The 26,257-nt window shown below is 44.1% G+C and overlaps 1 protein-coding gene across 2 annotated transcripts in view; it reads left to right on the top strand.

Moving 5' to 3' along the window:
• The window catches only part of TRRAP (transformation/transcription domain associated protein), a 157,018-nt gene that overhangs the window by 93,139 nt on the left and 37,622 nt on the right, over positions 1-26,257 (top strand). For both annotated transcript variants that reach the window (XM_066576375.1, XM_066576374.1), the window contains exons 54-62: positions 1,817-1,954; positions 3,304-3,416; positions 5,723-5,858; positions 13,643-13,834; positions 17,477-17,672; positions 17,802-18,067; positions 20,175-20,275; positions 23,292-23,493; positions 25,675-25,839. In XM_066576375.1, coding sequence (XP_066432472.1) covers positions 1,817-1,954; positions 3,304-3,416; positions 5,723-5,858; positions 13,643-13,834; positions 17,477-17,672; positions 17,802-18,067; positions 20,175-20,275; positions 23,292-23,493; positions 25,675-25,839 — 1,509 coding nt within the window. The remainder of the gene's footprint in view (positions 1-1,816; positions 1,955-3,303; positions 3,417-5,722; positions 5,859-13,642; positions 13,835-17,476; positions 17,673-17,801; positions 18,068-20,174; positions 20,276-23,291; positions 23,494-25,674; positions 25,840-26,257) is intronic.

Raw genomic sequence — 26,257 nt, 5'->3', positions numbered from 1 at the left:
GATGGCCATAGAATGGGTTATATGTCTTTTTTATGCCCTGCTATCCACTTTATCTAAAAATTGCCGGTGAAAGAGGTTGCATGCTTTATTCTGCTGCTATCCGTCTGGCCCGATCAATGTCTTGGTTGTATGCTTCTAGGTAAATCTCACATATACACTTTCAAAGTACGTGACTCACGTGCAATCACCAGGGGCTGATCTATCACAACCACTTAATGTTGTGTACACTTTCCATTCAGGCTGCCATAGAACACAAACCCTCGCTGCCACCACTCCTGGAGAAAGTCAAGCGACCTACATACACCTACCCACCCTGTTCTCCAGCGATCAAAGGGTTAACACCACCAAAGGCTTAAAGGGGTTCTGTCATTAGAAAAAAAAAAAATCTATCCTTGCCTTATTCCTCACCGGGCAGTCTTCTTACCGCGTCTTCTCCTGGCTCATCCAGTACCCCGAGTCACCTGACCTCCAGCTGTCCGGATCCTCTTCTTTCTGTTATGAAGCGTCCATACACAGGCATTCTGCTTCCCGCAGGGCGATGTACCTGGTCACTAGTGACATAAAGTGCACAGGCACGGGCTGTTGCTGTGACTGTACATATGTGGTGTCTCGACGCTAGTGTTCATATACTATATAAATACTAGCAACGAGACTCCGCAATAAAGCAGGCTGCCGAGCATTCGGCATTCCCTGCTAGGCAGCGAACGCCACGTCACTAGTGACCGGGTATACTGACCTGCAGAATGCCAAGAATGTACACAACGTCACAAGAAGAAGAGGTTCCGTCCGGTTGGAGGTGACGTGTCCCTGGGGATTGGAGGAGCCAGGAGAAGATCGGGGAGCAGAAGATGTGGTAAGAAGGCTGCCTGGGGAGGAATAGAGAAGTACAGAATCAGGAGGCTGGAAGTGGCATATGTGACGGGGGCGGAGCTACGCAATGACGCGTGCAAGGGGGCGGAGCCAGAACGCCGCTGCTGCCGGACCGAGCCGAAGGGAAAAGACCCATCTGCGCAAGCGCATCTAATCGGGCGATTAGACGCTGAAATTAGACGGCACCATGGCGACGGGGACGCTAGCAACGGAGCAGGTAAGTGAATAACTTCTGTATGGTTCATATTTAATGCACGATGTACATTACAAAGTGCATTAATATGGCCATACAGAAGTGTATAACCCCACTTGCTGCCGCGGGACAACCCCTTTAAGTCAATTCCTGAGTCAGGATTGGTCAGTGGGGGAATAAGGGAATATTAAACAGTCCATCCTCCTGTACTTTCTCCCCCCAAGTTGGCCGTTGGGGTTGTTGGATTTGAATTTTCCCGTTTGAAATTTGACCAATCTGCAGATCTCTTCCTATGAAACCTGCTTTTGGTGACAGATATGCTGATATGGCACCCTTTCCAAAGATGAAAGCATCCCCATAGAGCTCTTTTGCAGCAGTTTGAGCTCTTAGCCAGTGTGAAGAACTCACCAAGTTAACTGTGTGGGTATGAAATCTATAGACATGTATACAGTCATCACACATATCCATCACAGTAAGATCTATGCATTTAAACGCTATATGATATCCTTTTATATTCAACGGCTATATTCACCATGTAATGGTGCTACATGTATCCAAGGGAGAGCAGGTTTGGTTACTATATATTAAGTAGTAGGCCTTTATCAAATGGCCTACTACCTAATATATTCTTTCTCATCTGACGGTGCGATGTCAGAAAGGCTGCTTGAGTTGGTTAATTTAATTGGGGATATTGTGTACCCAAACAATATTGTCCTCCCTCTGTAAAAAAGTGGCTGTCTCCGTCTCTTCCAGGAGATTTTAGATTCCCTTGCCGAATTATATTCCCTTCTACAAGAAGAAGACATGTGGGCCGGTTTGTGGCAGAAGCGATGCAAGTTCCCAGAGACCGCTACGGCCATTGCGTATGAACAGCACGGCTTTTTTGAACAGGTACGATGCGTTACACTTTCCATAGATGGCCTGATACAAATCATCTTGACTTCGGGACACCCCATTTCCTGATCTGCCAGAAAAAGAATGCATGCGGTAAATCTGTGGAGCAACACTGAGCACCTCTGAGTGTCCAGCGCTCTATACACTCGGGCTGCATGTACGTGGTCAGATTTGCATTGCAGAATCTGGAGCAGGCGTCCGCCTGTGTATTCCGCAGCAAATACCGCCTATAGCATGCTATGACAAAGCGATTCTTTGCACACATGCGGAAACCCATTGAAGTCAATAGGTTGACCAGAGGATGCAGGGTGTGCCACTAAAACATTCCTCACACCATCAGCTTGAAGTGTTAACGCCTGGCAGGATGGTTTCATCGATTCATGCTGCTTGTGCCAAATTCTGACCTCCCATCAGCACAGTGCAACAGGAATTTGGATGCATCTGACCACGCGATGTTCTTCCACTGCTCAGTGATCCAATTTTTTGTCCTTTGGTCTGGACTTGTTAGTTGGAGCTCCAGCGTTATATTCAGCTGCAATTTGCTTGACTGTGCAGCATCTGTTTGTCAGAACAGTTCTTGATATCCTACTCTGACCCCTTTCCTCGATGAGTTCTGTTCATCGGATACTCTGCTGCTTGAGATCTTTGCTTGATCATATATTCCTCGGTATACACTCCACACCGTTTCATGAAAAAAACCTTACAAGGTGGACCCGTGTATTCCTGGTCCACCTGACCATTAAGCAGGCTTCGTTCAAAGACACCCAGATCACTGGATTCTAATGTGGATTCATGCTGAAACTAATCCACGGAAAACAGGATTTTACGCTGCACTCCAGGGCCAGGGGTCTAATTTCCATATAGGGAAGCTGTAATCGTTAAAAGGCTGGAGCCCCTAATAAAGCCGCCATTCCCGTAGAGCTTAATGGGATGGCACTCGCACAGCCTTCTAAAAAAGAGTCATGTTTGCACTGCGTTCGCTGGGGACACCGCTGGGACAAGGGGATTTGTTATGTAGGAAAAGTGGCTTCTCTGACTGTGTCACCTAAGCTATAAGTATGGTAACTTAGTTTAACACTTACCCCAACACCCCTGATGTCCCTGAACTGAAAAGCGGTAGTGTAGTGGAAATGTATGGTGGATTTGCCGCTATGTTTCCAGAAAAGACGAAAGGGTCCGCAGACAAATCTGAACTATTTTCTAAAACTTTCCAGGTCTGATGCAGTTCTGTTCTTCACGTGTCGATAGATGTGTGAACATATTGATCCGTCTCCGGGTGCAGAATGTTCACGTACGGATCCTGTAGATGAAAAGCTATTGATTCTTTTGAGCTTTTGTTCTTTTAGGCTCAAGAAACATATGAAAAAGCAATGGAAAAAGCCAAAAAAGAACATGAAAGAAGCAACGCATCTCCAGCTGTTTTTCCAGAATATCAGTTGTGGGAGGATCATTGGATTCGGTAAGTGTGAATTATGTCTATTCTTTTTAAAGTTTTGTGTTGTCCTTTTATTTTTCATTTCCTCCTTGGTTTCCAGGGCTTGGTATATATTTTTTTGTAAGACGATGGATTCTAGGAGTTTAAAAAAAAAAGGGGTTTCATGTTTGTAAGGGTTTAACAAACTTTTTTTCTCATTCGTGTCTTTTGGGGATATGGCTGAAGAGCCAAGGGTATAGCTACTGCCACTAGGAGGTGGACACTAACCAAAAGAGTGCTAGCTCCTTCTATCAGCTGTACCCCTCCTGCAGGCACCAAGCTAATCAGTCCGTGGGAGGCAGGCCTTTTCCTTCGCAGGTCTTCAGCTGGTGTCCATTTAAATTATGTGGTATATTAAATGGTACTATTGAAAAATATAACTCATCCCACAAAATACAAGCCCAGGTTCCTGAGTGGCAGACCACTGCTGATCTACTATTGATGGCCTGTCCCAAGAATAGGCCATTAATCGTTTACAACTGGACAACCGCTTTTAAAAATACTGTTGTCACGTTTTCCCTTATAAAGTTTATCGAGCTTTTAACTATTGATAACCTATCCTCAGGATAAGTCATGAATAGTTGATTTTGGGGTCTGCTGCTCGGGTCCATTACTGATCAGCTAGTCGCCAGGTTGTTGTGTCACAGAAGCAGGCAGCTCTGTACACTTTGTTGTGGCAAGGGTCGGTATTGCAGGTACTGTTCCCATTGACATCACACCTATGGAAACCTCCTATGTTGGTGAAACGTCTAACCATGTACGACTAACTTTAGTGTCTTGCAACTGCCAGCAGGTAGTATAATGCTGAGTCTAAATGTTGTGGGTTTGTGGTGCATATACGAGGTGGGTTCAAAAAGTATCCAACCTTAATTCCTAAAAAATATGTGTATTCAGATACAACAATCTTACACTAATCTCCTTTAGTCCCCTTGGGTAGCCACACACTTCTCCCAACGCTTCTGCCACTGTCGGAAGCACTGCTGAAACGGCTCTTTTGAGGTGGAGTGTAGCGGGTCCATCGCATTCTGCATGATGTCTTCTCTGGACTGAAAACTGGTTTCTTTCAGGACATTTTCAGCTTGGGAAAAAGCCAGAAGTCACATGGAGAATATTGAGAGAGTAGGGAGTCTGATGTACGCCCATCTGTGAAGTGGTTGTACCACTCCTTTATCTGTGTGATGCCCATTGCTTCGTCCCCGAAGGCCTTTTGAGTCTTGCGGATTGTTTCTACTTAGGAATCACCACGCTTTACAAAATTTTTACGCCGTAACGTTGAGCAAGTTTTTCTGTCATTTTGTCAAAAGTGAAAATTAGACGACGCTCACTTACACTTCCTCACTCATCGGCTGTCTGCCGGTGACTGACAGCTTCTGCGGGAAGAAAAAAAATCCAAGCATGCGCATTAGAGTCGCCTAAATCCGTGCACCAAACCACGCCGCCCGAGCTGCATTTGTTTACGGACCAAAAAATTAAGGTTGGATACTTTTTAAACGCACCTCGCTAGTGCGCAGCATTCTACAGTACAGAACAAGTGGATGACACGGATCCGCAGCAGATCTCACACTTGTAATTGAAAGTGCGACATCTGCTGCAGATCTGCGTCAACATGTGGACTTTGATGTGGTTTTGGATGGGGGATTTTAGTATGGATTTTCGGCTTCAGAAAATCCACACTAATGGCCTAAGGCCTCATGTCCACAGGCGGATCAGATTCTGCATGCAGGAACCCACAGCGAAATCCGACCCTACCCGTGGCAGAGGACACTGCGGGTCCTCTAGTTGCCTATCCGGGTCTTCATTTGCTCCTCTGCGGAGCGCCACCGCACATTTTTATTTTTTTTTAAATCTCCTGGTTCTCATGGAATTCACAGCCCGTTTGCAATTCAATTACGGACGGGCCGCGGTTCGGACGGCTTCCATTGACTTCTATGGAAGCCGTTCGTGCGGGATCCGCAGCAAAATGGAGCATGCTAAGATTTTGTTTTCCGGACTAGAAGGTCTGCAAAGCAAGTCTGCATACTTAAATTGAGCTGCGGACACCCATATCTCCCTATGGGCAGCTTGAATTGCGGATCGTCTGCGCGGATTCCGCAATTCAAATCCGCCCATGGACATGAGGCTTTAAACTTTTCCTTGGAGATATGGACGCTCACGGGTTAAAGAGTCCTTTTTTCTGAGTATGGACACCTGTGTAAGTGCTACATGATGGCGTTAATAAGAGAAGTGCGTGGTGGTGTGGTCCCCTCACTCATCCCCCTCATTACCATTGTGTGCCTTGTCTCCTTTCCTAGATGCTCGAAGGAACTGAATCAGTGGGAAGCATTGACGGACTATGGCCAATCAAAGGGCCACATCAATCCATACCTCGTCCTTGAGTGTTCTTGGCGAGTCTCTAATTGGACGGCCATGAAAGAAGCCCTCGTGCAGGTCGGAGTCCTCTCCTTTCACTCTTGATTTTGATAATGCGTTCCCTCGGTCTTACTTACAATGTTTGCACAAAGTCAGCATTACAGCTCATTTCACTGAGGCAATAAAGCACTCTTTAGGGAATCCGTTTGATTTAGAACACAGCTGCGCTTTCTGGCAAGTAAGGAATATTGCAAATAAATGTTTTTGTGTGTTTTAATACAATCCTGTTGCTTTAGAGAAATATTATTAACTGTTTTTAGTCGGGGCTTGAGTTGGTTTATGGTTCATTTCGTCATACTTGCTTTACATTAACCCCTTAGTGACGGCCAATACGCCTTTTTACTGACCTCACTAATGGACCTTTAAACCTGCACATATATCTATATAAGGCAGTGGCTTGGCTGACCAACTGACAACCAGACTCCTGCTCTAACTGCCAGGACCGGGGAAACTAAAGATCCTGGCAGTTTAACCTCTCACATGCCCCAATAATTAGTAGCAATGACAGGGTGAGGGGCTCCTCCTGTCACCCATCAGCACCTTGCAATGCAATTGCAAAGTAGCCATGGGCTTTCATGGCAACCGTAGGCCTGACAAAGGCTTCTGTGTCTGCCAGGTCGCTCATTCTATTAGGCCCTAGAATGAGTCTAAAGGCCCTTTTACACGTTCCTGCACTCTTTCATAGATGAATAATGGCCTGTTTACACAGGCTATGCAGCGGGCAGCCCAACAGTGATTTTATGGTCTGCATGAAAGATACAATCAGTGATTTATCATTCTTTTACTGCATGCGCAATTATGCAAACCGCTCGATCTAACAAACCTTTTGCACAATAGTCTGCCCATGTAAAAGGGCCTTAATAGGTTGATTTTAGAAGGCATAGTAGAATGCACTACATAAGTAATGCAGTGTACTGCTGGAAAAACCCCTCTGAAATTCCTCCATTGTTTCTAGGCTTTGTGCATACGGTGTTCACCATTCAGTAAAAATAACATGATCGCTTTCTTACATGGATCAGCACAATTATTATTGTTATTTTTCAGGCAGCGGAGCTCTCTGAGGTCTTGTTTTTTGCAGGAAGGCTTGTAGTTTTTATTAGTACCATTCTGAGGTACAGGTGACTTTTGGATTGCTTTTTATTGTGTTATTTGGGAGGCACACAAAAGACAGATAGGATAGGTTATCAATAGTGGATCCGCTGGGGTCCGCCACTCTGGCTGATCAGCTATTCAGGCATCCACTGTCACCGGCAAAACACTGTGTGGAGTGGAAGTAGATTGCTCTGACCCTGTGTACTGGCTGGCACTGATAACTGCAGGTACAGCTCCCATTGACTTAATGAGAACTGCACCTGCAATTACCAGTGCTGGCCACTACACCGGGCTTGGAGTGATCTGCTTTCACTCTGTAACCTGTGTGTTTTGGCGCTGGTAGCGGGCGCCCAAGTAACTGATCAGCCATGGTCCAAATGGTCGGACCCCAAGTGATCCACTGTTGATAACCTATGCTGAGATATGTCATTAATACAAATTGCCAGAAAGCCCCTTTAAATTAACGTCCATCTATAAACTTTATTTTACTTTTATATCTAAAATTCTGTGCCAATTGATGTCATAGGAAATCTTTATAGGGGTCGGAGCTCTGATTTTATGTTACAGAGCTTCAAATCTCAGATTTATGCAGTTCCCGTTGCACTTGACAATAAATCCATATGCAGTAAGCTCCCTCGGCTGCCATAATTGTATTGTTTAACGATGGCTGTGTAAAGGGAAGTCTGGGATTTAGAGCTCTGCAGCCAGAGAAAAAAATGGCTTCAGCCGTTATGAAGACTTAAAATGACCCTCAAGTCAGAAGCTCAAAATTGCTATGTAAGTGTGCTCAATAGAGAGCCGTTGTATCGTGGGATCATGTTTATACTAATCCACCACTCGCTGTAGTACGAAGCCTGATAATAGCGTTTCAAGTCAGGCAAGCCTACACCCCCCTGCGATTTACGGAGGTAGAGAATTGAGCAAGTTAATTTCTCCGGTTTATTGGCCCATATAAATTTGATCAAAGCCGAGTAAAGGCATCTGAAAAAACTTCCCGGGATGTTAATTGGGAGGGTTTGAAAGTCCCCCTCACCGCCCTCTCTGACCATATGGACACAAGTAGAAGAAATTCAGTGGATGGAGGAACTCACTGTATGATAAACATGACTCTTGGGATCATATTTGGGCCCCTTGGGTTAGTTTCCAATGCATACAAGATTATCGGAATATCCTGGGATCTAATTAGGTCATCAGTTGAGCGGAATAGGCGTGGCGTAACAGCATCAACAGAGATGCTCCAGAGTGTTGGGTGTGACAGACAGGCGCCTGGCCGGTTCTGCCTCCCCCCCGCCCTTTTTTCCCCCTTTTCTTCTTTCCTTTATTTATCCTTGCCTTTTCTTTCTCTTTATACCTAGACAGTATTTTATTTCCATTTCAATTGTTTAAATGTTAAAAGGTTCTATGCCAACCAGTGGTACCCTGAATAACCTTGAGTATACACACAATTTCTGTAAGCGAGCTCCATTCCCAGAGACTTAAAGCCATATGGTAACCAAGTTTAAATGGTTAGGCCAAGGTCTAGGGCAACCCGCCTTGAGAGGTGCGCCATCCTTTTGCTCGAGGAATGAAGCATACTACGATCGGCATTCTCTAAGCTGTCTGTAATGGTACTGATTGCACTGCCCTCTCAGAGGGTCCGGTTCCTTTGTTTTTTTTTTGTTTTTTTTAAATTTATAAAAACCTTGAATAAAGAATTTATATATATAAAAAATTGATATGTAAGTCAGTACTTATAAGGGATGATTACCTGTTCTCTTTTCTCCGTTCTTGTTTCTTAGCTGCTTTACTAGGTCACATCTGTGACTATATTTTACCTACAGTGCCTGATCTGAAGCAGTCTGGGACACACCCCCGTGTAATCATTGGTTCAGACTGCAGACAAAAGGGGTGTTTCCCAGTCTACTTCAGACTAGGCACTGTAGGTAAACCATAGCCACAGATCACAGCACTGTCCTAATAGACCACTAAAAAAGACAGCCAAGGAACACAATTTTAAGGGGCAAAAAACAGTATTCTTTCCCCGTAGGTACAGAATTCTATTCTAATTTTGTTTTGCTCACTGGACGGTTACTTTAAATGTAGCTTTACTTTATAGTGAAAAGTATTTATAAAGTCCTTTGTGGGATTTTTTTCTACAAGATCTCCTTGGATGATGATTTCCTAATAGCTGTCATGTGTTCCCACTTCTTTGGAATAACCCACTAAGAAAAGCATGTTTTTTTTCACACAGACGAAGGCTCTTTGGGTCTGTTTAATCCTTACAGTCTGCTCTAGGAATTCATATATCTATTGCGGAAAAAGTAATAATACATTGAGTGAGTTCGCTAGTTAGATAGAATTCACACTGAATAATCGTCAATTGTAATCCAGAGACAAATGAAGTGATTTGTATCTGACATCTTCCACGCGTCTATTATAAGAACATGTCTACCCATCGAATGCCGCCTCTAATTATAAACAGGAGGGAAACCATCAATTATAGAAACCCATTCCTAATGAATTCTGATTCATATACTGGACCTGTCATTCACTTAACCTTCATCGTGCCCTTCACGAAATCTCCGCCCGCTAGGATACACAGTAGGCACAATGGTTCGTCCTGATAAATGAATACTTCAGGAAGGCTAGGAGTGATGGAGAGCAGCTGGTGGTAGGCGGTGTGACAGCTGTCTTAAACAAATGACATGGTCTGCAAGGTCCCTGGCTTGAAAGGCGCAGAGCCTCAGTTATCTTATAGAATAGTGGCCAAGGGGTCATATTTTCTATTAATTGACCAAATTGCCTTGCATGAAAGCTCAATGAGCAGGTTATGACACCATGAGAGATTTAGTGTATTACCAGCCCAATTTATTAGGCGTTCAGATGCCATACTGGTGAAGAAACAGCTGAATTATCGTCAGATCTCTGTAGTACTAAATAAGTAGGATGAGCGCCATGGGTTTTAGTCCCTCTAGCCTTAGGCCCAATTGTTGTGTTTGTAAGCCCAAGGCCTAGTCTAGACAGTGACTACCAGTGATCATCTATACATTTCTAGAGCTGCCGTCCAGTGTCGCTACTATGTGCCACTTAATGCAAAGCAGCAGACGCCCTCGTCGGTATTGCAGGTGCATCTCCTGTTGAATTCAATGGGAGCAGTACTAATCTGGACCGCTGCACTACGGTCACACTGACTGCAGTGACAGCGGTCCCGTGAATCGGCTGATTGGCGAATATCGCTGATCATCAATTAATGACCTGTCTGTCATCAATAAAAAAAAATATTGTATAAATTCCCAGATCGCCAATTTAAAGTGGACCCTGTCACGAACTGCAGCTCCAGCTCCCTTTTATAGCCGCTGCTTCCACAGATTTTGTCGTCTTTTATTTCTTTCCTAGTCCTACCCCTCCATTCCCAAGCAATTACTGCTATTAGGCTCTCTTTTTTCCGATATGTAAAACAATGAATTGACTGAATGGCTGTGATTGGTTCATCGAGCGACGGCTCTGATTGGATGAGCCACGGTGATCCTAAACCAATCACAGCCAGTCCTTCCTGGAGGCGGTGAATTTGATCCTCCAATCCAGGAAGGGTTGGCAGAAGACTTAAGATAAGTGCTGGAGACGACGGTGCTTCTTAGGTGAGGTAAGCTAGGGCTTCTTTTCGGGGTAGGGCTTATATTTCAAGCTTCCCCCACCCAAAATAGTGAAGACTAGGTGAATATTATAAGAGGAGTAGCTGGATTTTTTTCAAATTCATCGAGGAGAGCAGAAGCAAGTAAAACAAATCCGAATGTCCCCATGGCTGGTCTCTAGCACTCCAATTATTCCAGCTGGTAAAAGGGTTGTTTTGATGGCTCTTTGTTAGGGATTTGCAGTGAATTCCCTACTATATTTAAGGGGGCTCCAGAGGAGGTTGTAGAGTCATTTGTGTTGTACCTAACTGATGTTCTTACAGACTGCATTTTTCATTCAGCTAAGGGTAGGTAGATTGTACAGTCAGTATTTAATCCCCGAGATGAAACTCCAAGAATTGATCATGTCTGACAGGACTAGGTTGTGATGCCTTGAAAGTTAACTGGAGGTGACAGCCACCGGTGACTGCAGGCACAGCCCTGGATAGGAAGATCTTTTCTGTAATGAGGCATGTACTAATTTACTAAAGGAAAATGCTAAAGCCACGCATTGTGATTCTGCTGCCGTGTTCCTGTCTGTTCGCTGGCCGATCCCTTTATTTTTTAGAACCACCGTCCATGTCCACTAAATAATGGTAGATCTCTATCGGTGTCTTGTTCCATTTTCGTGCTCGCCTATGTATCACTTTCCCTCCTAAACGCTGGGATTTAGTTTACAAAGTATTTCTTGTAGAAGTCATGACTACCTCTCCCTATGAACAGTGACTCTGCTGTTCTCTCAAGAGGAGAACGTGGCACTCGTATATCAAATACTCCTAAATTACAATACCTGCGGCAAGAAGAGGAGGTTAACCCATTAAGGGCCATGCGTGGTCTTAGGGGACGTCATAGGGACATAGATGGTAAAAAAAAAAAAGTTAGAAAAATAAGTATAAAAAAATTTACAGAATAAAATTATATACAGAAAAAAAAAAAAAAAAACGGTCCACCGCCGATTCCAACCAAATCCGTCACTAAATGCACCCTGTAATCCCAAACTATACATATTATATAGCTAAATGTCTGAAACAAAATGAGGGACCCATTCCTGTATTTTATTTTAGCGTTCCACCAGTAGAGAAGATTGTCTGATCATCTGACAAACAGGAGCGGCTCCAGTTGTTTCATTGCCCACTGTATAGTGACAGGTGGCGCCATTGTTACACCCATGTGTCTTGGAACCATTTCCAGGCACTTGGCTGAAGGACATTTGGTCTAATGGCGCCCATTACGTGTTCTACCTTTGACACTCACCCACTGTTGCCTCTGTTTGCAGTGGGGTCATCAACAATGAAATTGGACTGCTTTGAAGTGCAACTGGGTTGTCTTTGGCAATAAACCCAGATTTAGTTTGGGTGCTGACGACAGACATATTAGTGTCTGGAGATCTAGTGGGGAGCTCCTCAATCCTGCCTTTGCTGTGGAGCGGCACACCATAGTGAAGAGGAGCTTGGTTAGAGCAGTAGTCATCCATGTGCTATGCAGCTCCATTCAATGGCTATGAGACGGAGGTAGCTGAGCACGGCACTTGACTATTTCTAACGGGCCCAAAGACACTAATTGGAGAGGCACCATGCTTTGGTTAGTACTGCACCACTCATGAAGTGAGCAGGCATGGGTGGCTTGGGACCCCTGTCATAGTGATCAGTGGGGCCGCCAGCATTCAGACATGCTGCAGTGGCAACTTAATGGCCACACACACTAATATATAACTTTTCTTCCTTACTTTTGACTTTTTCCTGCTCCAGAAGACAAATGGCTGTTCTATCCTGTGTAGAGTTCAGGCTCTGACGTTCCCGGCCATACGTTGAGTTATAAAGACATCAATCCCTTTGTTTTCCCTGATTTAATGTTCCGTCGCAGTTGTTTGACTTTGGTTGTTTTGTGCATCGTTCCTTGGTTGCCAGAGGACGTCATTGTCATCCCCACGGGGAGGACGGTGGCAGGCAGGGTTTTTTCTTTTCCTTTTATTCACCTTTTACCATTAGCATCTGCTATTGTCTAGCAAGCAGGATAGACATTCAAAGCCTTTATCCCCTGTAACCCTGTGCTCCGTTCCGGCTCTGCTTCCCTTTCATTTGATCTTTAGCAATGTCATGGCTTCCTGAAATAGATCGCATTAAAGAAGCGAGGTTCGGCATGTTTACCCGATTCTGAGTAAACCTTGAGGAATGGAAACGGCTGTTAATATTTTATTAGGTCTCGTCGAAGGCAAAGAATTGTTGGGAGAGGTGAAATCGCGCCATTCGCATCTAGTAATCGGTTTTATGTTGGGTGGTAACGGCTGGTTGACAGTAGGATGCAGTTTGTTCTTCCTAAGGGTATACTCACCATGGCATTTTTTATTTATTTTTTTCTGTGCCTGTTCCCAGTGAGTGGAGGCTGGCGGACGGAAGAGATTTTCGGCACGTTCGCCTCCATTCACTGAACAACTCTCTCTCCTCTGTGACAGCACAGGAACCATAGCTGTTGGGCGCTCAAGTGCCTGACAGTCGTCCCATGTAAAAGCACCCTTCTTGTCACATCACTGAGTGCACCTGGCGCCTGTAAAAGGATAACGTAAAATGTAGTTGCAACATTTTCACTGTATAAACTATACTTTACTGAAGGTATTTTCATGGTGTGAATGGGATTTATTCTAGCTTTGGGTTCTAAAAGGAGTTTTCTTGCACTCAGATAGTGATTGATGATCTGTAAGATCAGCTGACATAAGGTTATGGCGCTTCATCAAGTGGGTTGTCTCCTTCATTGCTTACCAGGTACAGCACCGTACATTTAGTAGTGGCTGCTCATGGTATTACAGTTCAGTGTCATTGTCTTGAATGGGACTGAACTTACAGAACTGCATCAGGCACAGTCACTATAAAATGTATGGCACTGTGCTTGGTAAGCAACGAAGGGGACAAAGCTTGTTCTGTTTCCTTCTTTCAGGTAACATATAGAATACTTTGTAGGTGCTATGAACAGTGACACAAACTCATTGAAGCCATTAGCTCACGTTACCGCAGTTGAATGTCCCTGGTGTCAGCCATGATTTGACTCCTTTCAACTTTTTTTCAGGTGGAGTTGAGTTGTCCAAAAGAGATGGCATGGAAGGTCAACATGTATCGTGGCTACTTGGCTATTTGCCATCCAGAAGAGCAGCAGTTGAACTTCATCGAACGACTAGTAGAGATGGCCAGCAGTTTGGCAATACGGGAATGGAGGAGGCTTCCATATGTTGTCTCTCACGTTCACACACCTTTATTACAGGTAATAAACCAGCGCTAGAATTTTCTATGTGGTTTAACCATTATCAGGTAAATTGGAATTCAGGTGTCAATATCGGCACAATACAACTCAGAAGCACAAGAAAATATTTGGCCCTCACCAATGTTGTTGAAGACCTTGGATGGAGATCATGTAAGGGCCATCTCCTTCCCAGTTGATCATTGAGATCTAAGCAGTTGGTCTAAGTTGTTCGCCCTCCATATATGAACATAAGACTGTCCAGAACTTGCTAGGCATAGAGTGAATTCTCCCACTATATCACTACTCAGTGGTAACTCGCTCTTCAGAGAGGGTCTCTTCGGATTGTCCAATTAGAGCACAAGCAGTATAATATTAAGCCGTCCCCTGCATATATACGCACACGTCTCCTCACTCACATCTCAACATAAGGATTAAAGACATTGAATGACAAAAGTACAAACTGAAGCTCGAGTTTGCAGCTGCAGTAATTACTTTTTTTTTTTTAATATCAGATAGCGTGTGATTAAATACCTGCAAGAAAATTAAATTTACATGATGAATGGTAGAAGAAAGGAGGTTAAGGTATTGTGCGAGCTGATACGGCGATAATTGTGAAAAATATTACTTTGCTTAATTTATTTTGTTTCAGGAGATTTGACTTTGTAAATGTGAGCCGAGTCCTCAGGCATTTATCTTATTTAGTTGATTAGCAGCAAATACAACCGTTATCTTCCTCTTGTCTTTCGGACGCTCGGAGAGGTTTATTTAATGGTTATGTTAATGGAATGTGCAGGAAAGTGTCGCCCAAATGGAGTCTCTTTTCGTTTGTTTGCATCTAGCGTTTGTGAAAACGTTTAAAAAGGAAAATGAAAAATTCTGTGGTAAACAATTTTCACAGGTTTTTTTTTCCCACACACTGAAGGGCATTATATATATGTGTATATATATATACACTGTATGTTTATGTATTACACACCATATATTAGTAGAATGCACATCTCAGGATGGTGTGTGTGTGTGTGTGTGTGTGTGTGTGTGTGCGCGCGTGCGTGCGTGCGTGCGCGTGCGTGTGTATATGTATGTATGTGCGTGTGTGTGTGTATATAATGTATGTATGTAATATAGGTGTGTGTGTGTATGTATGTGTGTGTGTGTGTGTGTATATAATGTATGTATGTAATATAGGTGTGTTTGTATGTGTGTGTGTGTATATATATATATATATATATATATTTATTACACCATCCTGGGAAGGGCTTTCTGCTATATTACATGCTGAGGGAAATTATCCAGTGGAATTGGGAATATTTATTACAAGGCATCAGTAATTTAGAGTACACAAAATACTTAAAGCAAACCAACATGGTTGTTGTCCACAGCAACCAATCCCAGCACAGCTTTCATTTTACCTCAGTAGTGTAAGACATACACTCTGATTGGTTGCTATTAGGGATGAGCGAGTATACTCGCTAAGGCACTACTCGCTCGAGTAATGTGCCTTAGCCGAGTATCTCCCCGCTCGTCCCGAAAGATTCGGGTGCCGCCGCGGGGCGGGGAGCTGCGGGGGAGAGCAGGGAGGAACGGAGGGGAGATCTCTCTCTCCCGCCTGCTCTGCCCCGCTCCCCGCCGCAACTCACCTGTCAGCTGCGGCGGCCCCCGAATCTTTCGGGACGAGCGGGGAGATACTCTTCTAAAGCACATTACTCGAGCGAGTAGTGCCTTAGCCAGTATACTCGCTCATCTCTAGTTGCTATGGGTAACAAATACATTTTCTTTTAGACAGAAGAGTGGGGTGAGGGCTGCTTTTCCGTGGCCCACCCTGTAGATGCTATGGTGATGATGAGCGAGTGTAAGGCACAGTGTCTTGTCACATAATGCATACATATTAGGGCAGACTTTGATGACAAACCGCACCACGTCAGAAACTAAAATAAAAAATTATATATACATTAAAACACAATTATATATAAATATATGATTTTTTGCGGTGAAATCTGACATAAATCCACATAACTTAATCTTATTTTCCAGCGGATTTACCTCACAAATTCGCATCTCGTGTGGATACCCTAAGGCCACTCACACACACCATCGGCAAAGCGCAGTGATTTCGGACACATGTTCATAAGGCCAACAGCGTGTTTTAGCGCACCCCATCATTGTGATGGGCGATGAGGTGCGCTAAACGCTGAAAAATAGAGCAGACGGCTCGAAAATCGCCGCAATAGTCTGCGAGGCCCCATTGAAAATGAGAGCATTATACTGCGATTAATCACAGTAAAAAGCGCCTGCTTGAGAGCGGCCTACAGTTCTGCCTGCAGTGGGGACCTGGTCAGCAGTGGGGCTCGCTCATTTTGCGGATGTTCTCCCACCCCTCCTTTCCCTGCAGAAGATGGAGACGAGCCGTTTTCTCAGAGATAGATTTAGGCCTCATGTCCACGGGGAAAATAAGATCCGCTGCAGATTCTCCATGTAGAATCTGCAGCGGGTCCCTCCTGCCCCGCGGACATGAGCGCCGAAAATAAGAATTTAAAAGCATTTACCTATCCGGCGCGGGCGGGGAAGGTCAGCTGTTCCTCACGGCCGGATCTTCATTTTCGGCCGGCGGATGAATTCCTGACGCCGGCGGCACGTCGCCGGTACGTCGTCGACGTGCCGCGCGCATGCGCCGGGCACATCCGCCGAGCCGAAGCAAGGAAGATGCGGCCGTGAGGAAGAGGAGACCTTCCCGGTCCGCTACGGATGGTAAATACTTTAAATTCCTATTTTAGGTCTCCCGCGGATCCGGACAGCTTCCATAGGCTTCAATAGAAGCCCGCGGGAGCCGTCCCCGCGGGAGACCCGCACGAAAATGGAGCATGGTCCGGATTTTTCCATGCTCCATTTTTTTTAAAATCCCTTTTATTGACGATCCGCGGGTATTTATCTACCCGCGGGTGGTCAATGCATCCCTATGGGATGCGGATCCGCATGCGGGAGATCCGCTGCGGATCTTAAATCATATTTTGCCCGTGGACATGAGCCCTTAATGTTGTTTAAAGGGAATGTGTCGCCCTTTTCTTTTATTCTTGATTTTTACAATGAAATTTGCATAGTTAAATAAAATTACATTTTTCGAATCTGTTTTTATTTTTTGATCCTATTTTTCTTTTATCATATTGTCTGTAAATGACCATGGGGCGGTCATCTTGCCTGAGCTGAATTTAACAGCATTTAGAGCTACGTTTTACAGCAGCCTCATGGGCGATAAACAAAATGCACGTGAGAGAACTCATTGACTTCCATGGGAGAATGTATTGGGCATGATTGTGCATAGGTCATTATGCAAGGAGGGGGAGGAGGTGAGCTGTGATCATCACTTTTTTTGTGAATGGTGGATCCTGTATTTTATAATTTATAGGTGTCACCTGTCGTTGTAATCCTGCCTGTGACGATAATGAGCTGACTGCTGAAATGTTTCCCCTACACAACAGGAAGTGTCAGACTAGTATGAGGCTTCGAAGCCAGAGTGAAAAATGCAGGATTTTTTTTTTAACAGATCAAAAAATTTTATAAAATGTTGAATATAAATCTTGACTTTCTGATGTCACCTCACATTAATTTCTGCAGTCCCCTTTTAACTCCTGCCCCGTATTTTAAGATTTGCCTTACTTTGTATTTCAGGCAGCCCAACAGATCATTGAACTTCAAGAGGCCGCTCAGATTAACGCAGGACTGCAGCCGACCAATTTAGGAAGGAGCAACAGCCTCCACGATATGAAAACCGTAGTGAAAACCTGGAGGAACAGACTGCCCATTGTGTCTGATGACCTGTCTCACTGGAGCAGTATCTTCATGTGGCGGCAGCACCATTACCAGGGTGGGTACTGTGTGCGGGGTTCTGCACCACCAATCATTGCATTAGCCTATGTAAAGTCATCTTGATGTGTAAGAATTCCCTTCTCCTACTATAATAACTGATAATTATAATTACTACTTCTTTTCATAGCTATAGTGAATGCCTATGACAACAGCACCCAACACGACCCAAGCTCCAACAATGCAATGCTCGGTGTACATGCTTCAGCTTCTGCAATCATCCAATATGGCAAGATCGCCAGAAAGCAAGGACTCGTGAACGTTGCACTGGATATCCTAAGCCGCATCCATACCATCCCAACGGTTCCTATTGTGGACTGCTTCCAGAAGATCCGACAGCAGGTCAAATGCTACCTACAGCTCGCTGGAGTCATGGGAAAGAATGAATGCATGCAGGTAAGGCTGAGTTGGAAACGCAAGTGCTTGGGCATAAATCTGGTAACTCCATACCCATTTAGCTGCATGCTGCTCCTTATAGAAATGTAGGTCCGTGTAGGAGGGTCAGTCATCTATTCATGTCTAGTCCTAATCCTACTAGTTTAAAGGGGTTTTGCCAAGTTTGAAAGTTATTCCCTATGAACAGGATAGAGAATAACTATGTGATAGTTGGTGGTGTGACTGCTGGGAACCCCACTGATCACAAAAACTGTTTCTGTGCCCTCTGCACAATGGAATTGCAGCTGAGCATGCGCCCTACTGCGCCATTCATTTCTATGCGACTGACCGAGTACAAGCATTCAGATATCTCGTTTTAACATTGCTGTTGAAATGAATGGAGCAACAGCACGCTCGCTCGACTGCTACTCTATTTAGGGACACTCCGGACTCCTGTTTCCCTGATTGGTGCGAGTGACAACAGATGGACAACCTATCAATCATATAGTTATTCCCTTTCGTATGAATATGGAATAACTTTCAAGCTTGGCACAATCCCTTTAACTGTGGGTGAAACATACAGTATATCTGCATGTATGTTTAAAGGGGTATTCCAGGAATACCCTATTGATAACCTATCCTCAAGACAAGTCATCAGTAGTTGATCAGCTGGGGTCTGCTGCTCTTGATCCCCGCCGATCAGCTGATTGAAATTAGAGCACCGCTCAGTGCTGGCGTCATTTCAGTCCATACCACTCACAGAACCATACATTGTGTAGCAGTGGTGCCTGGTATTACTTCTCACTTCAGTGGGATGAGTGGCTTTCAGGCCGTGTAACCAACGAATGTGATATTACATACCTGGGAATAGGCGGCACTCACCTGAGCACCATGGCCTCTTTAATCAGCTGACTGGTGGGGATCCCGAATGGCGGACCTATCAGCTATTGATGACTTATCCTGAGGTTAGGTCATCAATATTATAGTCCCAGAAAACCTCTTTAAGAACAGTTCTACCTAGACTCCAAGATGGCTGACCATGGTTGCAGTAGGAGAACATTCCTGACCATTATAACACATTGAACAGCAGGGCTGGCTCATATGCGACTAGTTAATAACCTTTGCTGCTTCATATACATAACCCAATATTTGCTTTTCACCCTCATATGTTCCTTATTAGCACAGTGTAATCTTAGTGAATGACTGTCATTTTATTGCATGAGATGGGTAAAGAATCGCTTTATTTTCTATCATACACCTGTAAAACATTCAGCAGATAGAATGATCTTGATCTGCGGCAGAAGTTGTTCGTGCCTGATCATCCCTGAAAGATAAAAGCGAAGAACAGCGGTACATCTTTGATATCCTGCCATTATAAGATTAGCTTAAGTGGATAAACCACTCAAGAGTTTAGTGGTTTCAGCGATAGACAATAGCCCGGTCTGGGTCAGACGATGGAGCAAGAAGAACCAGTGGGGAACATCTCATAAATACCCAATTACAAGAGCCTGAAGTGTTAATTGGACGAGCCTGGTTTAACCTTGTACAAGGACCCATTAGCTGCAGTGTTTTCTCCATAGGACTCTGTCCCATTTCATGGTAATATTCCCAGGGAGGTTTGGAAATACGGCTTTACGTTCTGCTTGGTTGAGACGCTGCATCCTCTAAATGTTTATTTAGGGCTGCAGACGTCTGATCAATCGTCTCATTCAAAAATTCGATGTTTGGTACTACTAATATATATCCAATGGCCCTCCGGTGTGTGCTGGGGTGAATATGGGACCTGAAAGCTAAAAAAAAACTTGTCTTGCAGATATGTATCAGGCAGATATGGAAATGATTACAGTTGTGCTCTGATTAGACATGGGGTCTTATCACCTGAGGTTGTAAAAGTGCTTCCTCCATCGCTGTATATAAAGGCTCTCGGAGGATACTTCTGTGTAGTAGACCTCTTGTTGAGCGATCGTTGACCACTAGACGCCTCTACGACACACTCAGACATTTTGCCCAGTTTACAGACTTCGAGAGGGGCACATTACAGACAGGTCCCCCTGTGTGAGCCACTATGAAACAGCAGGTCTTTTGTGACTCGTCTGTCCATTGATTTGATTTTTTTTTACTTCTCTAGGGTTTGGAGGTGATTGAATCCACCAACTTAAAATACTTCACCAAGGAGATGACCGCCGAGTTCTACGCTCTCAAAGGAATGTTCCTCGCTCAGATTAACAAGTAAGTTTACATCATTTTCACAGTTGATAGCCATCACTTTGTTATTAAAACCACATTGACCTGATGTCCGCTACATGAATATTAAATGTTTGGGGAAATGGTTGTAAATGTTCCTCGAGCCGAGGATTCGCCTTGAACTGTTCGCCGTCCATAGCTCGGTCTTCCACGTTTTGGGGGCATGGCAGCAGTCAAACTGGTAAGCACCTGATATGAACGTTGCTTTGCCATCCTTGACTCTCCCTAGCGGTGCTGTTGGCTGAAACACAACCGTGCCGCTAGACTTAAGATAGGAACTTTGACCTGGCTTGACGGGTCGCTCAATGTATCAAACTCAAATTTTATGATTTTACGGCGGTGGTGAGGATGTCACAAATCTAATGACACCAAAGTCACCCACCAAAGGTCAGGCAAAAGGAGCAAAGAGCAGTGCAAGAAAAAGCCTGTAGGCTTTATTATATTAGATGGGTAGCTGATGAATATAAATACCCAGAACATTCCCCCTCATCATCTTCCAGTATTTAGGTTAGGAACTGCTTGTAATCCTTCACCTACTGGCAATTTTTTGAAACGATAATACTTGATACTCAAAGTCTTTTATTCTGAGACTACTGTGAGATTCTGGGGACAACTTGGCCTCTTCTGTCTTTTTATGAAGATCTGATATGACTCCAATTCATCATCCATCATCTCCGTCCTAACTGGCTTGAATAGTGGCGAATACATGTAAAAATTGATGTGCTTGATGATACGGAATCACATAGTGTCTATTCCAATACTGCAGGAGTCTGGAGGCGGTGTGTCATCAGAATGCGTCCGTTACTTCAAGTGATCACATCTCTGGGTAGAATACATTAAAAGCCCCCATACACTTACAACTCTCATCAACCCACCCCCCTTCCCAATTCCTTATCACTTCACCCTCACTTTCTCCGATTTTCAAATCTATGCTTAGAAAGTTGAAAAATGTTGGCTTATTTTATCTACAGACTGTAATGGTTTAATATGTGAACCTCTGTGCACTTATGACTACCATTGTATCGTATATGTCTTTAATTTCAATTTAAAAAAATCGTTGAACAAAAAAAAAAAAAAAAAGCCCCCATACCCGTTAAGTAAACAATCACACAAGCCCGCCAGTTTCTGTCCTCTCGACTCTTCCTCAAGTGATAATGTTGGGGGAAGAAAGGATTAGGCACGTTAAATTTCATTGCCTGATCTTTTTGCGCTTCCTCAAGATAAGCCACCGCCAGACTTGTGTGAAAGTGACTTTCCCAACTTTTTCCATGGAGAACACATGAACGCTCAGCCGAACCAAGCGCTCATGTATGGAGGCATCGGTAAAAGTAGCGGTTTGGCCTACAGCTTTCTATGTGATGCACAAATGGTTTGCCATTAGGCCCCTTTAAAACCTGAGTTCTGTGGGTCCCAAGGGTAATCTTTCCTCTCGTGAGACTAATCCTACCCCTCTGTGTGCTCATGCCATACCGTAGGGGTTATAATTTTAAAGTCTCCTTCCCCCACACAACAGATCGCAGTGAATGTCCACACGCCAGTCCTCTCTAAAGGTCAGCCATGGCCACACATCTCTCTCTGCCTCCTAGTATGTGAACAAGGTGATAGCACGAGTATGAAGAAAGTCATCAGAGGTGTCAGCGTGATAGATCGCTCAGGCGAGGAGAAAGAAAAGGAAGGGCTTGTGACAAATCTGGTTAGAGAGAGAAAGTGTTGATAAAGTGAGTCATTTATCAGCGTGCTCCCTCAGTAATAGCGTTCCTGGCTACGCCGTCCACCAGGCTGGATGATACGCTTCTGTGTTTTATTTTTTTTCTCCTCCAACTTCCCCCTCTTACTAAAGCAAGGAACAAAATTGGTTCTGCTATATTAGGGCTAATTAGCTTTTTAATAGACTCGCTGTCAGGTGCAGTTATTAGCTTATGCATCATGCTTTCTTAAGTATTAGTAGTAGTGCAGAGGGGGAAATACTTCTGTGTCCTGTAATGCTCTCGTTATACCTCCTCAGTCAGGGAAACAATGGGAATTGTGTCCGAATACTGCAGGGATGGTATTAATTGTAGCTTTGGATGGTTTATTGATATGAAGAATGGATAGCATTAAACGTAATCAGGATCTGGTTCAATTCATGTCGGGGGCACTACTCTTATTTGGGAACAGAGGTTCCCATGGTTTATATAGTTACCGACGCTTGTACTGGGGTGCCGGGCCAATAATCCACAGTGGGGTTGAGCATTAAGTGCGCTACCTGAGTATACACGGACAAGCCATGTCCTTCAGAGTTCTACTCTGGCTTATAGAAGTTGCTTGAGCCAAGGACCTTGTTTACAAGGATATTGCCTCTTTTATATGACACCTGTATTTGCTAATGGTGCCTACAGGACTGCAGCAAGGACTTTGATTTTCCCACCGCTCTTCGACTTTCTTCTTGGTGTTACCTCCATTCATAATAAACATTATATTAGTCATAACTTTCTGTTAGGAAATGTCTCCTAATGCAGTCCCCTAACATATAAAACTCTGAGCTGACTCCAAACCTGAGTTTCCTTTGATGAACATTTGGGGGCCCGTAATGTCGTACTGGTATTAATAATTCGGAATCCTTTTATTACAAGACATTTGTACTTTCCCCAATGTATTTGTTTACTGCCATTCAGCTTCTAATAATCCTTCATTTAGTGAACAAATATGCTTATACATATTTGGGGAAATAATTAGTCAGGATTCATAAACGAGCTTGTAATGGTCCAATTAATCAGATGTAAATGTGGACAAACCACAAGGAACATTAAAACACTTCTAAGCCTTTCCGGCCTTATGTGTAGCCGAGAGCCAATTAGTAATGCAGCTTTGTAATGATCTTTAAATGAGCTAGTAGGCCTCCAACGAGCTTGTGTGGGTTTTTATATATAACAAGATCCTTCAAGTTTTGTCAGATTTTTATAATTATGTGTTACTTGTCTCTTTGACCATAACGGATCATTTTCTTCCCCCCACCCCCAAGGTCGGAAGATGCAAATAAAGCCTTTTCTGCTGCGGTTCAGATGCATGATGTTCTTGTCAAGGCCTGGGCCATGTGGGGTGACTACTTGGAGACTATCTTCGTCAAGGAGCGTCAGCTGCATTTGGGTGTCTCAGCCATTACCTGCTATCTCCATGCCTGCCGTCACCAAAACGAAAGCAAGTCAAGGAAATATTTGGCAAAAGTAAGTTTTGGTTCCAGATAAACTCTAGAAAGCAGTCTAAGGCTGGGTTCACACAGGGCGGAATTGCCGTTGACTTTCCGCATGGCAATCTTAAGCCCGAGACTAACCAGCAAAGTGGATGAGATTTGCAGAAATCTCGCCCACACGCTCTAGAGAAGCTAACATGCCGTGCGTAAATCCAAGCCGCGGCATGTCAACTGTATCAGCGCTTCCACGGCGGCTTCTCTCCTCTCTGAGGGGAGAGATGGCTGCAACAGAATACAGGCGGCAAAGCCGCTTTAAAACCCCTCGCCGAACACTTGTACCTTGTGACAATCCCATTCCGCATTAATATGTGTTCCCTAGGAAGTACCACAGCAAAAACAAGCGTCAAACTCAGAAGCACCCATTCTCTGTAGTCTATAAAGCCTATAGAGAAATGGGTATTGTATAAGCGTATGCCGAGCTAGCACTGGCTACTGAAGATAGGGAGCGGAACTTTCTACCACTGATTATTCTGCAAATTCCGGGAGATCCACCTTCTATTTAGGGAGGTGGGGAAGACTGTTGAGTACATGAAAATTTGTCTCAAATATTTAAATCCCCAATATGACCAAAACTTGGCCGCAGGGGGATCAATTATGAGTCAGGTTGTGAATATTCCAGAGTGGTGCAGGAGGAGAGTAGTTAGCAGTGACTGCCCACACACTCTGTTCTTAATTCACAGAGACTTATCTCCCCTATAATAAAAGGACCCCATTGAGGACCACTAGATGTAAAGGGTTAAACAGTGGGGATAGGTGGTTTCTCCAGTCACCGCTGTTAGAGCAGGTGCCAGTCTGTCATGTGACAAACGAGCACCTGCACCCCCACTCCCCCACCCCCAGCATGGGAGACCCATGTCTGGCTTTATAATGCAGTGTTGTGAAAAGACCCCGTAACGACTGCCATTAAAAAGGAGTATAGGCAGTCGTTAAGGTGTTAAAGGGATTATCAGGAAATTAAGCCCCATTTACACGCAACAATTGAACGAACAAATTAACTTTTTAACTTTTTTGCTTTCTAATGCTGAGTATTTACACTTAAAGATAATTGTTTGAAATCCTCGCCATTTTCGTAATTAGCTAAGTAAACTCTATATGTTCTTTACTCAAGTCAGAGTGCGTTTATGCGAGCAATCTCTGGCCTGCAGGTTTTTAATTAGTGTGAAGATAAGCCATTGTCTTCTCCCAGCATGAGTAAACAAGTAGTCATTGTGTTTAGCATGGCAAACAATCACCCCTTCCCTCAAGTCATTTAAAGACTAAAAAACTGAATAAATGTAATTTAAACCAAACTAAAGCCCCATTTACACGGGACGACTGTCGGGCAAACAACCTCCGACACTTGTCCCCGCACATACTCACTCCCGGTATCGTTGGCTCACAGCAGGGCGGCTGGAGGAGATTTCACTCCTCGCGCTCCCCCACCCCTCTCCATTCACTTAACATAGAGGCCGTTCAATACTGAATGGCTGCTGTTAACACGCATCGTTCAGGATTTTATGCAGCTTAAATGATGAGCGATGATCCTGAACGATGATCGTTCAGTATAAATAGCAGCCGCTCAGTACTGAACGGCCGCTGTGTTAAGTGAATGGAAAGGGGCGGGGGAGAGCGAGTAGTGAAATCTCCTCCAGCCATCGCAGTGATACTCGCTCCTGTGTGACAGCACGAGAGCGAGTATGTGCAGGGACGAGTGTCGGGCATCGTTTGCCCGACATTCGCCCCGTGTAAATGGAGCTTAAAAGTGAACGAACCAACGTCTATTTTTATACAGACTGAAACTCAGTGATAAATGAACAAATAGTGCACGATGGCTTTGCATTTACATGTAACGATTATCTCTAGTTTGAACGAGTGATTAATTGCGTGTAAATGGGCCTTTTAGTTATTGATGACTAGAGATGAGCAAGTACCAAAATGCTCGGGTGCTCGTTATTCGAGTCGAGCTTTTCGTAATATTCAAGAGCTGTATTCGAGTAACGAACCCCATTGAAGTCAATAGGGGACTCGAGCATTTTTGTATTGGACCCGCCGTGTGCCGAACTTTTTTTTTTTCTCAATGTGGCTGTGATCTGTTAATTGTGCAGTTAACACGGAGCTGAAGATGAGAATAGACATTTTATTAGCTTATTTCTTAGTACATTTTCTTTGCTTCCAGGTTCTGTGGCTCCTGAGCTTCGATGATGATAAGAACACCCTGGCGGACGCTGTAGATAAATATTGTATTGGGGTCCCCCCTATACAGTGGTTGGCTTGGATCCCTCAACTTCTCACCTGCTTAGTGGGCTCCGAAGGCAAACTACTCCTGAATCTCATTAGCCAAGTAAGTTCTCGCTTTTATTGCATTTTTGCAGCCTTTTAGCATTATTCAGCTATTCATACCCTGCTTCTAAGTAAGGTCTATAGAAAGCATCCTGATCTCCATCCGACGGTTACAATCAGCGGGCCGAGACCCTATTAAAGTCAATAGTCTGTCAACCCAATTAAAGGAGTTTGCTAATTGTTCCTTTAATGGTCCTCAAACAGAAATCAAACCTCGATCTTCTATATGGGCAGTACCATATTCTATGCAGCGTTTTATGTATGTGACCGTATATTTGTTTGCAGCTCATATGATCATTTTTATACATCCCTCCATTGAACCCAACGGCTTTGTGTGACTCCTTTGTGTTGGAGGCAATTTGAGTGGGCTGGGGATTTTCTTTTTTTTTTAATGTAGCCTAAGTAAAGTGGTGATTTCC

Source organism: Eleutherodactylus coqui, chromosome 8 (assembly GCF_035609145.1).
Source record: "Eleutherodactylus coqui strain aEleCoq1 chromosome 8, aEleCoq1.hap1, whole genome shotgun sequence".
Classification (NCBI taxonomy): Eukaryota; Metazoa; Chordata; class Amphibia; order Anura; family Eleutherodactylidae; genus Eleutherodactylus; species Eleutherodactylus coqui.
This window is presented reverse-complemented; position numbering and strand designations above follow the sequence as displayed.